General features: G+C 37.9%; 1 protein-coding gene across 1 annotated transcript in view; it reads left to right on the plus strand.

Moving 5' to 3' along the window:
* Positions 1-14373, plus strand: part of nan (transient receptor potential cation channel subfamily V member nanchung) — a 743452-nt gene that overhangs the window by 727592 nt on the left and 1487 nt on the right. Inside the window, exons 15-16 of the mRNA XM_081734312.1 lie at positions 501-617; positions 1793-1918. Of these exons, the coding sequence (XP_081590438.1) occupies positions 501-617; positions 1793-1918 (243 nt within the window). The remainder of the gene's footprint in view (positions 1-500; positions 618-1792; positions 1919-14373) is intronic.

The following is a 14373-nucleotide window of genomic DNA, read 5'->3' on the forward strand; positions in this document are numbered from 1 at the left end:
AAGAGGTAAGTGGATGACATATACAATAGCCAAAACTGGCCGATATTAGAGTCCAATATATTTTTCTGGGTCGCCCTAATGAATAGTGCACTCCGGATGCTGTTTAAGTAAAAATTCATTATGTATATTCGAAGGAAGTGCGAAATTCAAATGCTTTTCAGAAAACTGTTTAGAGAACGAGACCTTCAGCTTGTTAGTATTAATAAGTATTTAATTCCTTAGGTTTTATTTTTATTTAAATTTTACATAGTTCTCAAGCTTGATGGAGCAACATTCAATTTATTTTTCTGTATAAGTATTTGATGCTCTTTAAATAACAAATGTTCTCTCTGCTTTAGAATTTTTGTTGTTAAAATATTTAATCCATAAAAACGTTTTTATTTACTGCTTTACCTATAGGTTTAAGCCTTACTGCCATTTAGTTTTAAAATCAACTTTCAATATTACTTTTCTCGGTTTCGTATTGCGCTTATTTACAGCATATATTTATTTCTCCACAGTTGCTCTTCGTCATCTATATGGCCATTGTAGCCATTCTGTTAGTAAACATGTTGATTGCCATGATGGGTAACACCTACCAAAAAATAGCGGAGACAAGAAACGAATGGCAGAGACAGGTAAAATTCTACCTAGTTCAAATAATACAGTATTATGTAGATTGAGTATTATGTTAAAGTAAAATGTTACTCAAAGAACTTTGTTTTATAACGACGTACCCTTAATCTAGAAATTACTCAACACCCTTCAATTTTTGCGTAAATTTTCAGCCATATCTTGAAAGACCTAATAGATTTCGTACAATCATGTTTAAACTTTGTAACACTACTCCCTGTAAATGTACTAGTCATTGTTTACAATATTCGTCACATATTACGCGATAAATTAGTTCCAAGAAATCGTCTTGTAAGCAGAAAACGCGAATAGTGAATTGATTTTAACATTCAATACATGATGATAAGAAATAGGATTCTAAAATTTCAATCTTTTTAATGGAATACCTTCAACTAACGATATAATGTCATCATCCAGGACATTCAAGGGTGTAACAAAGTGACTCTAACTCACCGGAATGAGGTCTTATATTATGTTACTGAAGCTTGCCAGCTTTTATCAACCATAACATAAAAAGTTACCAGACTTCAGTAACATAACAGAAGAACTGGATTGAATTATATAGAATATCATGAATTGCATTTTGATTTTAGGAAATTAAACTCAATGTCCGACAATAAATAATAAAGACAGTTTTCGCGGTAAAATTGCCATCCGCATGACTAGCTATCACAAATAATGCCTGACCTTTGCTTTCAGTTACACTCAAATAAATACAAAATTTTGAAATATTTGAAGTAGGAGTAGCTGATTGATGGCGAATACATATTTGTGTTATTCATTTACAAAAACCAAATGATTCTTGCTCAGCGATAACACGCTTTCATGTTAATGTGAAATGAAAGAAGCGTAATAGTTTACTTTGTGTTAACAGAGATGTAAATAAAAAAAACTCTCTCACGATAATGTCGAAAGTTAAATGGATGTTTACGTTTCTCTAAATCTAAAAAAAATGTTCAGAAAGCGACTCGAACAAATGGTAATTAATACCATTACAGAGAAAATTCTCTATAACCTTCGGAAACGAGTGACTAGTGTTTACTAAAATATTTGCCAATCAGTTTTTTTTTCATTATGGGTGGTTAATTATTTATTAAACTATATTTATTAAAGTATATTTATTACCGTAATTAAAGTATATTTATTAATAAATTAAAATACGTATTTCTATATTTTACAGTGGGCAAGAATAGTTCTTGTAGTGGAAAGAGGTGTTAGTCCTCAAGAAAGACTGAAAAAATTAATGTTTTATTCCCAACCAATGTCAGATGGGCGCCGAGCATTAGTTCTGAGACTTAATCAATCTGTAAGTAATACTAAATAAAATTTTAGTTTATGAAAAAGGAAAGTGATAATGCAGTTGAGCTGATTTTCAGTTTAACGTCCATTTCAGTAGCGAGGCTATTTGGACTCACTGATTAACGTGGGATCCGAACCACATGAGCTTCCTTCGGGAATCTAATCCAAGTCTCCCACGCCAAAGGCGCGTACACTAACCGCTTATCCACGAAGGAGCTCTGAAAGTGATAATACAGAAACAGTTATAAGAATTGCTTAATTATTATAGAAACATAATTCCTATCCTAGTGTTTCTATAATAATATTAATTCTAATAATAATAATAATAATAATAAAATATTATTTACTTTCCTTTTGTAAATTTACATAAGTTGTAATATGTACTATACCATTTTAAGGAAATCTTATATTTGAGACATGCACAATGTTTGTTATGAAAAACAATAATAAAACAATGACATGACTAGAACAGTAAGGCGAATAATACTTTCCTCAGGACAACGAGGATGGCTCGGGAGCGTTTTGGGTGGTTTCTTTTCTTCCAACAGTTTGGAAGTATGTCGTGGTTTCGTAGTATAGAGAAATTTAATATACTAAAATAGCGAATTTTTATTTTCCTCATATTGACCTATGGTAATACAGAGATTTTTTCCGATCTATGGTGACGATTTCAAACTTCACTTGCCTTAAGAGAAACCATGTCGTCACCATCAAGAGTGCTTTATTTGGTGGTCCTGCATCTGGACAATTATCCGACAGCAAAGTTATCACTGTAGGAGACAGGAACACGTGTGGTCATATCAAGATCCAATCACTGCTTCTGACAGGTTTTCCATAGCCCTTCAACGGTGGGAGTCTCCTGTGAGACAAGGCTTGTTTCAGGAGGCTGAAGGCGCAAAGTCCATCAGTGATGCATCAGGTTACTTGCGTGGAATGACTGTGAATGGAATGCCACGAACTCCATGCACGCATTTCTGCTGCCATTTGTTGGAGGAAAAGGCGGGTTGAGCAAGATGTGTGACTTGACATCTTGTCTTGATTCACCCACACATGATTCCTGTTCCTTCTGTTAGAGATGTTGAATGTCATGGCGATAAACGGGAGTCAGGACGTTAGCCTGATAATATTCCGAATTCACTTTCATACTTTTAGCTACATAATGTATGGTCAACTTGCCATGGTAAGAGTCTCCAGCAATGATCATGAAACCTGTGCCAAAATTTTCCTTGCATTCAGTGAACCATCTTTGAAAGTCCCTCGCACATGTCCATCGATACAAAATTGCATGTGGGTTATGTCAGTCATTTAGATAAACACATACCTTGTCCACTGTTCTACAAACTTCCACTTTTCACCGGCCAGGTCCCGATCATACAGCTTTCGACATTTGGTGCGACGTCCCTGGATGTGATTTGGCAAGATCTTATGAACACGCCCCCTCCGTTGCTTTACTAACCTCAAATGAATGGTGTACAATGTCTGAATGGTGTACACGCTGTGATGAACGGTGTACAGTGTCTTTAGTAATGTCTTTATCCGGCTCGCGATATTCCTCTGTGTGCGTAGATTCTCCTTGGTGACCAGAGTTCCGACTTCCAGAATTCTGGCTCGTGTCCGGCTAGTAGTAGGCCAGGGGTTGGCCTGTTTCTGCCCCACGGGAATCATCCCAGCCTCGCCTTACCTGCACCTTCCAACACCCGTGATATGCTGTTTTCGAACACAATGAATCCATGCTCCTTGCATAATTTGTTAATGACACTGTATCGCTCAGCGGCATTTGTCCCGATATGCAGGTACCACACTTCACGCACAGTCAACGGTCTAAGGTGTCCACACAACGGATAACTTCATTCTCTTCATGCTTGGTGGTACTACACAAGGTGTGTAATTTCGTCACCATAGAACGAAAACAGTCTCCGTCGCAATGCTTAAGGTAAAAAAAATGTTCTAGGAAGTAAACCTTAAAAAAATTATTTGGAAATACAAGTTAGTTAACTGATTGGTTAGTGGGGGCTAAATGGGAACAAAACTATCTCCTCACGATAAGGCCAGGGGTGGACGCACACCACATTAAAAATTAAAAAGACGCTTCTAGAAAGGGAATTTGAATGTAATTTCGAAAAAATAAAATAAGAAAACAAAACAAAAAGAATTATAAAACTTAAATCAGAGATTACAAAGAGATCAAAATAATAAATAATACTGTAACATATATATGAACAAACTGTCTTTAAAAAATAGCAATAATAGTAACACGTAACAGGAAAAATCTGAAAAGAAGAGTCTCAGAGGACATTGTACTATTCTAAGCTCACAAATAAAAGTGAAAATATGAACATTAAATAGAGTGTTATCACCCAACACTTGATTAAGATATTTTTAGAAACTTTCATGCGTTCTCTGAGATCTGAGTATTCTCGAAGTTTTTCTACGATCACAAATAAACAAATGGAAGTCACAACGTTCCTATGTAGTTTACTTCATTGTTCGTAAAAGTTTTTTTGCGACACGAGTATTCTATAGTACTCAAAGCAGTTGATTTCAGCCAACGAATTTTCATTTTTAATAGACCAATTTACAGTAACTAATTTCGTTGAAATCCAGCACCTAATACTAACTGTATGACCAACGTTTAGTTTTGGTGGTTAAGTTGAAACGGATTGTATTTTCGGTGAAAATTGAATTGCTGAGAACTGTTGCGGCTAAATGCATACCATCAACGTGTTAGCAACGTTCAAAAATGGTGGTCACCACCAAATATCAACCGTTGTCCAACACTTGTTTGGCTACTTGGGATGTGCCAAAATATAGGAGGTACAGTCTTCACAATACAGATGGTTAACGCCACGCACTAAACAGGAATGTGTGAGATTAGAGTCTTCAAGACACAAGAGTGCTACAATTACTTCATCTCGGTGACTAATACAAGATAACGTCTCTCAATTTTCGGAAATAAGTTTTATTGAGTGGAGCTTATTTCTATTTGTTCAATTCACTTCTCAGAGGGAGTGCACTCATTTGAAGAAATATACAAGGTAGCCCGAAAGTAGATATACAGTACCGTACTGATCAGCTCAATACATTTTATATCATTTCTTGTTGTTATTCATCAGGTAGACTTAGTTTCTTTGTTATATGTTCCTAATGTCCTTTTATTTATACCTTAAGCTCGGAACAGCCGAAGCAAATAAAATCATAAACTAGCATGTTATACTTGATCAATGCAGGGGGTGTATATCCAAATTAGAGCGCACGATAGAATGATCCAAAGAAATACTTGTGAATCCAATGTCTTTGACTGCTATGTCATATGTTTGTTTCCGCGAATGTAGGCGAGGCCCAACACCCAGGAGACAAGGACGACACAATGTTGTTGGTGTAGCTCAGCGTTTCCCAACCTTTTTCAATTTGCGCCACACTACGGGTGTTACTTGGATTCTCGCGGCACACTTAAAGATATTATTTGTAAATATCAAACACAGTGGTATTTTTTCTGTGATTATTGATCTGCTCACAAAGAAGAAGCCCGAACACTGGTTTTTCCCCGTGGTAAATCATTATGCTTATTTTTCAATTTAATTTAAAAATAGAAAACGATTGCAATAAAATATTGTACTCAAGTTTTTAAAAATACGCTTTCTTTTCAAAAACTGTATCCAACCTTTTACTAAGAAGAAAAATCACTAAATAACGAACGAACAAACAAACCTCATTTATTTTTAAAACACAAATGTACGTAATTTGTCGAAAGGATTGAATGATATTTTAAATTTTCAAGCTACGAAATAGTCTGCAACAATAAAAAAGCAATAATGGTCATAAGAATGAATACAAATACTTTTTTGAACATTAGAAATGTACATAACAGTAACACGGTATGAAACTTAAAATTGTAGATTCATAGTAGAGGTTCATAGTAATGTGAAATACAAATATACATTTTGCCCTACGTTTTACAATTTGATTGCTATAAAATTAATAATTTTGTTTCGATTCCTTGCGGCACACTAGCGGCCATTCACGGCACACCGGTTGGGAAACGCTGGTGTAGCTGATGCCATCTCATGATAATGTATGTTCAGTTAGCCTACGGCATTGTGATTAAGGAGCTTCTCCATAACGGGATGATTAGCGTACGTGCTTTTTGTACTAATAGGCCTCCCTTGATCTCCGTTTCGAGTTCATACGGTTGAGAATCTACAATAAGGTTTAAGTCCAAATTTCATATAGAAAAGAACGTTAAGCTACAAATCAACAACAAGGACGAGATTTGTAAAAAGCATCGATCTTTAAAGATGTGAGCGATGAGTGTTAAATGTTTCAGTCTATCATGCCAGCAATTCCATTCATTTAACGAAAATGATCCTTTTATGATACAATTTGTTATGCTATGAAAATTAACATTGTTTTGCGCATGTACAGATATGGAAAATACAAAGAACGTTTACCTTGATATTTCTTAACTTAAGTTGAGATTAGAGATTATTTCATGCATTTCCACCCAGGGATTCCCACTCCACCTGGTTTAGTCAACTACACTTTTGCTATATTTTACAGCTTCTTCGTGGTTAAGTGGTTAGCGTACACGCCTCTGGCGTGGGAAAACCGGGTTAGATTCTTGGAGAAAGCTGAAGTAGTTCGGATTCGACATTAACCAGTAGATCCACGCTGCTGAAACGAACGCTAACCTCAAAATCAAGGCAACTCAAGCTTTTTTTAATATAAGAAGTACCCCATGTGTTACATTGGGCAATATGTTACATTCCTCCTTGTGTGTTTTCATATAGAAGTCTAGAAGTTTTCATAACTCAAGTCTAGCACGAAATTTGAATATTTCATATGGACATCTTAATGAATCATCCAAATTCCTTTCCTTCATCGTCTAGGTCAAATATAAAAACCGCTTTCTACATGTTTAACTATTTTAAATCAAATGTCTAAGTATCAAATTTTATGTTTACATGATTCAAGATATGAACATCTTAATTTAATGATCGGAACCCCACCCACTTTTATTATCTTGTATTCTTTGCTTTACAGTCACATGTAAAGAGCTGATAAAACATACGCTTAATTATTTTGAATGAAAAATCCAAATATAAAATTTCATGTATCTTAAGTGACTCCGAAAAATTGAGAGTCTATTGCAATAATTGTTGGTCGATACACCCATTTCTATCTCAAAATTCCTACATTTCCTTCTTAGTAATAGCTTATACCACAAATCCTATGTACTTTCCAAATTCGATTTTTTTTAGTTTAAGGAGTTTGGGACATGCGTTGATCAGTCAATTAGCCATAGTTTCTTCATTTTCATTCATATATAACATGTTCATAATGCTAAAAATATCTTTTAGTTAAAATATACTTAATTTTTAAAGCTTGTAAATGAGGTGATCTGCAACTAAAACAACAATCAATGTAACATATATTATGTAAGATTTTGATAAGATATATCTAAATCCGTTAAATGAAACGTAATAAGTGAACTGTTGCCTGTGCTTTCACTTTCATATTATATTGCCAGTCTGTATTGATTTTGCATTCCAATCCTCTTCTTTCCTACAAGGTTACTTTGTATAAATTTAGGGTATCAAAAGTCTTTCTCTTATAAGAGAAAGTTTTTTAATATTCCAGCGGTGTATCCTGTGACAAGTGAAATTTAAAATGGCTAAATTTGTGCAAAGAGCCTAACGTAATTTCATTTTGTGGTACCAAAAAAGATTTTCTTATCTTCTTTCAAAATGCCAATCCTCCTGAGAAAATCATACTTCAAAGGAAAGCGGAAGAAGATGTCATTTAAACAAGCATAGACCAAAGGGAGGGCGTCATGCTCTGTGTAATAAAATCGGCACATGACTTGGAAGACGTGACGCAGATTTCTATTCCCACCAACTGCTGTCAACAAACTCTTATTTTAACGGAAGTTGCAATTTCATTATAGACTGACGTGATTATTCAAGATGTATAACTGAAGCATCTTTTATTTCAAACTCTTTCAGGATGCGCATAAATATTTCATTGAATTCTGATTAAAATATTATCTCTCAGAAAATTAATTCTTCGTTAAAGTACATCGTTTGTTCCTTGTTGCAATAAGTGGTATTACAATAACTGCTTAAAAACCATTGTTTCCTTATTTATTTAATTGCTTTTATCAAAGTTTTTGATTTATAAATTTAAACACACTTAAAGGAACTGGAATTACAATGATGTTATTTCACTGATATCTTCTTCGTTCTAGCTATACCCGTTTTTCTCAAATGAATTGGTATTGTCAATAAAACATTAAGCAAGTTTATGGCGTACGTAACCCTAAAATCCAATGTCATTTTCATAAGATCCCTCTATTGACTTCTGTCTTTAGCCCATTGGATCCAGTTTCTACTTTGTATTCCTATTTCCACAAAATCCATCTTAATACCGTCCTTTCATATTCACCTAGGTCTTCCTAATATTATTTTGCCATTTGAGTTTCCAGTTAAAATATAGAAATCTTTCCTACTTTCCTGCATTCTGGCTACATGTTCCGTCCACAAAGGCCTTGACAATTTTTGGAAAAACCTTTCCTGTTCCTCATTCTGGGCCTGACCTTCTGCTTATTTCTCACGAACCGTCTGCCAGACTTATTTAGCCAAGGGCAGCCGGATCCACAGATCAAGCTAGGGTAGCTGCCCCGCCTAGACAACTATCCAAACGGGGTGTCCCACCTTGCTCATATCATTCATATCTCACTTCATACATCACTTCTTCATTGTTTAGGCTCACGGCTCTCCATTATGGCTGATTCTCTTGGTACCGCTGTACCCTCGGTGGATGGACGCCATCCTGGCCTTCCTCCTGTGTTTGCCATTCCCTCTGCTTCGGCTGCGAAAGTAGTCATGCAGAAAGATTTGGGCATCAGACAGCGTACACAGTCAGGCAGTTCTACTGCCTCCACAAACTCAAACGTATCCACGAGATCCGTATCTCAACGCTGTCAACTATTCTATGCCGACTGTGTTAAGCAGCCTCTCCAGCCGGCGAAAAAACAACATCGTGAAAATGCTTCAGATACTTCAGACATGGAAGCCTAGCCAACGGTCATCAATGACTCATCTCATATTTCATCTTCCTCAGCAACTGTTCCGGTACTTCAGTCTTTTCTCCTTCAAAATTTTGATAGCAAGTATAGTAACGAGAAATTCATAACTATTCAGCTCCGAAAATATCTACCGAAGCCCCTCTGTCTCAGGTCATCAAAACACGCAACGGCGTGATACTCAAATCACCGTATCCTAACTTCGCGATCTTAGTTCGGAATAAAGCATCTTTTCAAATATTTGGGAAACAAGTTACCCTTACATCCCCTAACTCTGTCAAACGGAAATAACCGCCTCCACCGAAGCGGCCTCCACCACTTTATGTGGTAATTCGTGGGGTTGTCCCGACGTATACCGATGAGGAGATTCAAGAAGAGCTCCAGTTCGAAGGGCATACTACTCATAAAGCTGTTCGCATATAAACAATGCCGGTGTCACCTATATGGTGCGTATACTCTCGTCCTCTCAAGACACAATCAACAATTTGTTATCTCATCGATCATATATTTATGAACGTAGACACCGTGTTGAGCTTTCCCGGTCGTCCGCACCTTAACAACTACGCTGTGAAAAATTTCAACAATAAAATTCACATCACACAACCGCATGTAAAAATCCTACCGTTTGCGGATTTTGTTCTGGACCTCATCAAACTCGTGCTTGAATAAACATGACTAAGCCCCCGAAATGCCCTACTTGCACCGAACCCAATCCAGCTTATAGTTATAAGTTTAAAGGCAAACCTTCTGTTTAAGAATCACACCTCGAATTTGTTGTTCCTCTGCGAACCGCCAAATCATCAACTTCCACTGATCACTCCGTTGACGACCCCGTAACAGTTAGTAAGTTACTAGAATTTCTTCCTCTTGTTTGCAAAATATTCACCCTTTTCGCCGCCAGCATATTTTACAACAAATTATTGCCGCAGCGAAATCTACGTTTCATGTACCATTATACGCAACTTATTCTAAAAACTATGTTCACTTTCACGCCACTCACCCCGAAACATCAGTATAATTGTACTCAATATGGATGTAGTTTTCTTGTTTCTCAACATCTGATCTCTTCCTAAACATAAAGTAGTTTTCGAAATACTCTTACTATAAGAACAAGTCACAGCTTTCCTCCTGAATGACTCTACTCTCAAACCCACTTTATCCTGCTCCATAGCACGTTACACATTACTTCGCCACGATAGCCCCATGCCAGCCCTCAGAGCCAATGGTGGAGCTGCAATAGGTTTCCGTCACACCATTCCGTTCCGCTCTCACAAATGTTCCATCTTACATCTCCCTGAATATCTTATCACCACATTGTATTTCCGTAATATCGCTCTCACTCTTGCCGCCATGTATGTGCGCCCCAGCCTTCCTATACCTCATGTGTTCTTCTCACACATCTCAAATACGTACAAACACTTCATTATTTTGGCCGATGTCAACTTTTTTTTATAGTCGTTCAAATGCTGATCAATCCTATTTTACTGACATCACAGTTCATACCACAGATAGTCTTCTCAATCTTCCTCGCTGCACTCGCCCTATCAGTAATAGCACTCCCGATATAGCAATAGTCTCTAATACCATCATTAATCGCTGCACTATTGATGTTTTAAACTTAATGGGCAGTGATAATGCACCCATCAAGCTAATCTATCATTCAGGTCTGGCTTCTATCAAATCCTTACTTTCACCACGTATATTGCCCCGTTACGATAAAGCCAACTGGCCACAATATCGTACATATCTCGAAAACACCTTGGCCGATTACGAAGCTCCTACTACACCAGACGAACTTTCCCATCAGGTCAATATCATAACCACTTCCATTGAACAGGCATCTGCACTTTATATTCTTCAATCCGAATCAATTGCATACCGTCCAAAACTACCACCACAATATGTAGAATTAGTCCGTCGATCCCCGAAACTTACTGCGAATTTCTTTGCACCACAAATCCAGAAGGATAAGACTTCATCATCAACTTCAACGAACGGTCCGCAACAATATTTTTGCTTACAAATTACGCCAATGGGTTAAAACTTGTAATCAACTCTCCGATACAACTCATCCTACTCACTACTGGAAACGCTTCAATGATCTTTGTAGCAAACACTCGAAGACTCCATATTCGATTCTCTTACACGATACACCATTGCATTCCGACAGCGAGAAAGCAAATGCATTTGCTGACTATCTTCACACCCACAGAGTCCGACAACATTCCTAATCTAGTCAATCAAGTCGATTTTAACCGTCATTCACTTCAACCTCATATCTCTCATACAGTCCCCAATCATGCTCTTACCAATCCCATCACAGTCTTAGAAATCACCAATGTCATTCAGCACAAACGCAACACCTCACCAGGTTTCGATTCGATCAAATGTCTTCATATTAAAGAAAGTCTTGCTATATTACTCACTCTTCTCGCACTCATTTATACTTTTGTCTGACGCACAGGGTTTTTTCCTACGGACTGGAAAGTATCGAAGACACTCATGTTTCCTAAACCTGGTAAACCACAGTCCGATGTTTCTTCATATCGATCTAACCAGTTGGCATCCACACTGAGCAAAATGTTCGAGCGCATTCTTGTGAAACGCCTCCATCCATATTTACAAGACCGCCAACTTCTTCCGACTCATCAAGCAGCTTTCCGTCCCTCTTTCTGCATTACTGATCAGCTCCTTCGACTCACCACGCTCATAACCAACCATTACAACTCCATTCAAACCTCGTGTCTTGTCCTTTTTGATCTTGAGAAAGCCTTTGTCAAGGTTTGTCGTATGGCGCTAATCTATAAGCTTATCAAATTTCAGATTCCGATGGCATACATTCGCCTCATTTATAATTTTCTTGTCTGTCGTATATCTTATATTTCCATTAACGAACAGCTCTCACATCCCATTTTCCCCATGTGCGGTGTTCCTGAAGGTTCCACCCTTTCGCACTATTATATATCATTTTCGTTGCAGACCTTCCACATCTTCCTCTTTACGTCCATCTGTTTCAGTACGCTGATAATACAGCTTTCCTCGCACTTGGCAAAACTATTCACAACATCAGTCATTCATTACAAATAGCTATCAATCGATTCACGCACTGGTGTTCTAATAGGAAGATTAATGCCACCAGAAACCAAGCTATTGTATTCATAGCGCCCCGCAAACGTACCAAGGTCCGCCAGAATTCATCTCTTTTGTCACTCCATGTTCATAATACAGCCGTCGTTCCAACCCGAACCGTTACATATTTAGGCATACTATTCGATCATCATTTAACGTGAAAACCACATCTCAACCGTGTAAAAATTAAAGCCTATAATCGCCTCAACCTCCTGAAACGCCTAACAGGCACAACCTGGGGTCTCTCATCACACATAGTTCTCAACACATACAAGACATTTCTCCGCCCAGTTCTTACTTACGGTTTTCCAGACTGGATTTTTGCTCCTTACTCACACTATCAGAAATTAGCCATTTTTGATAGACATGCTTTCTGCATCGACTACCGCATTTCTCTCTCTAGTCCAACTCGAGATCTATATTCTTTAATATCATTTCCTACACTTACCTACATCTCGAAACTCTCCGCCTAAAATTCATTACTCAACGCTACACACATCACCATCCTCTATTGTTTGAAACTATACATCATCTTGCACTCCAATCATCCCCTGCAAGTTAATATTATACTCCACTTCACCTTCTCTTTAGTTTATGTTGCTACACAGTCCCTTCCGACCATCTCGATCTACAGATTCTCCAAGATTATCGTTTGCATATTAATCTACCACATATCTTTCCATCATATGCACAGTGATTCCATTTTACTAACAGGGTTCATCACGTCTCCATTGGCCCGCCTAAAATTCATTACTCAACGCTACACACATCACCATCCTCTATTGTTTGAAACTATACATCATCTTGCACTCCAATCATCCCCTGCAAGTTAATATTATACTCCACTTCACCTTCTCTTTAGTTTATGTTGCTACACAGTCCCTTCCGACCATCTCGATCTACAGATTCTCCAAGATTATCGTTTGCATATTAATCTACCACATATCTTTCCATCATATGCACAGTGATTCCATTTTACTAACAGGGTTCATCACGTCTCCATTGGCCCAGAGCAGTCTCTAAACAGAAGATAACGGCATTGGTCTTTCTAACAATTCTTGTGTCGTGTTGTGGCGTCAAGTGTACCTCATCTCATCTCTCATTTTCATCATGATTTACATATTGCTTACCTATACCTTAACTTTACATTTTGTTGTCTGATTTCTCACGCTTGTCTGATTTCTCTTCACAATTCTTGCTATATTATATATGATATGTAGTCTGCTGTATCTTATATTTCGTATATTATATTATATGTAGTTTCTCACGTATAATCATGATTTATGTTCCAGTTGGGAACCGGTCAAAACCCCCACAGCCAAAACCCCCACACTCAAAAAATGTCAAAACGCCCACACAAATGGTCATAACCCCCACACAAATGGACAAATCTCCCAAACGCACGAACGGTCAAAACCCCCACAGCCAAAGCCCCCACACTCAAGAAATGTCAAAACGCCCACACGATCGGTCATAACCCCCACACAAATGGACAAATCTCCCAAATACACGAACGGTCATAACCCCCACAGCCAAAACCCCCACACTGGTAGTCGGTCATAACCTCCAACGGTCATAGCGCCCACACAAATGGACAAAACAGCCACACATAGCAACGGTCACAATCCCCACATAAATGGACAAACCCCCCACACAAATGGACAAAACTCCCACATGCAGAAATAGTCACAACTGCCACACAAATGGACAAAACCCCCACACAATCGGACAAATCTCCCACACTCTGAAATGATCCTGGTTGCATGGATTGCCCTTGTACTTTTTAATAACATTTTTTATTCCAATTAAACTGATGTTGCAACTATTCTTCTTGGGCGTCATAAAGAGCCGCAACAAAGACGTGGAATGACGATCATTTCAGAGTGTGGGTGATTTTTCCGATTGTGTGGGGTTTTTGTCCATTTGTGTGGCAGTTGTGACAATTTCTGCATGTGGGAGTTTTGACCATTTGTGTGGGAGTTTTGTCCATTTATGTGGGGATTATGACCGTTGCTATGTGTGGCTGTTTTGTCCATTTGTGTGGGGGTTATGACCGATTCTGTGGGCGTTTTAACATTTCTTGAGTGTGGGGGTTTTGGCTGTGGGGGTATTGACCGTTCGTGCGTTTGGGAGATTTGTCCATTTATGTGGGGGTTATGACCGATCGTGTGGGCGTTTTGACATTTCTTGAGTGTGGGGGTTTTGGCTGTGGGGGTTTTGACCGTTCGTGCGTTTGGGAGATTTGTCCATTT

Source organism: Thermobia domestica, chromosome 12, assembly GCF_964235325.1.
Source record: "Thermobia domestica chromosome 12, izTheDome1.hap1.1, whole genome shotgun sequence".
NCBI classification, from domain to species: Eukaryota; Metazoa; Arthropoda; class Insecta; order Zygentoma; family Lepismatidae; genus Thermobia; species Thermobia domestica.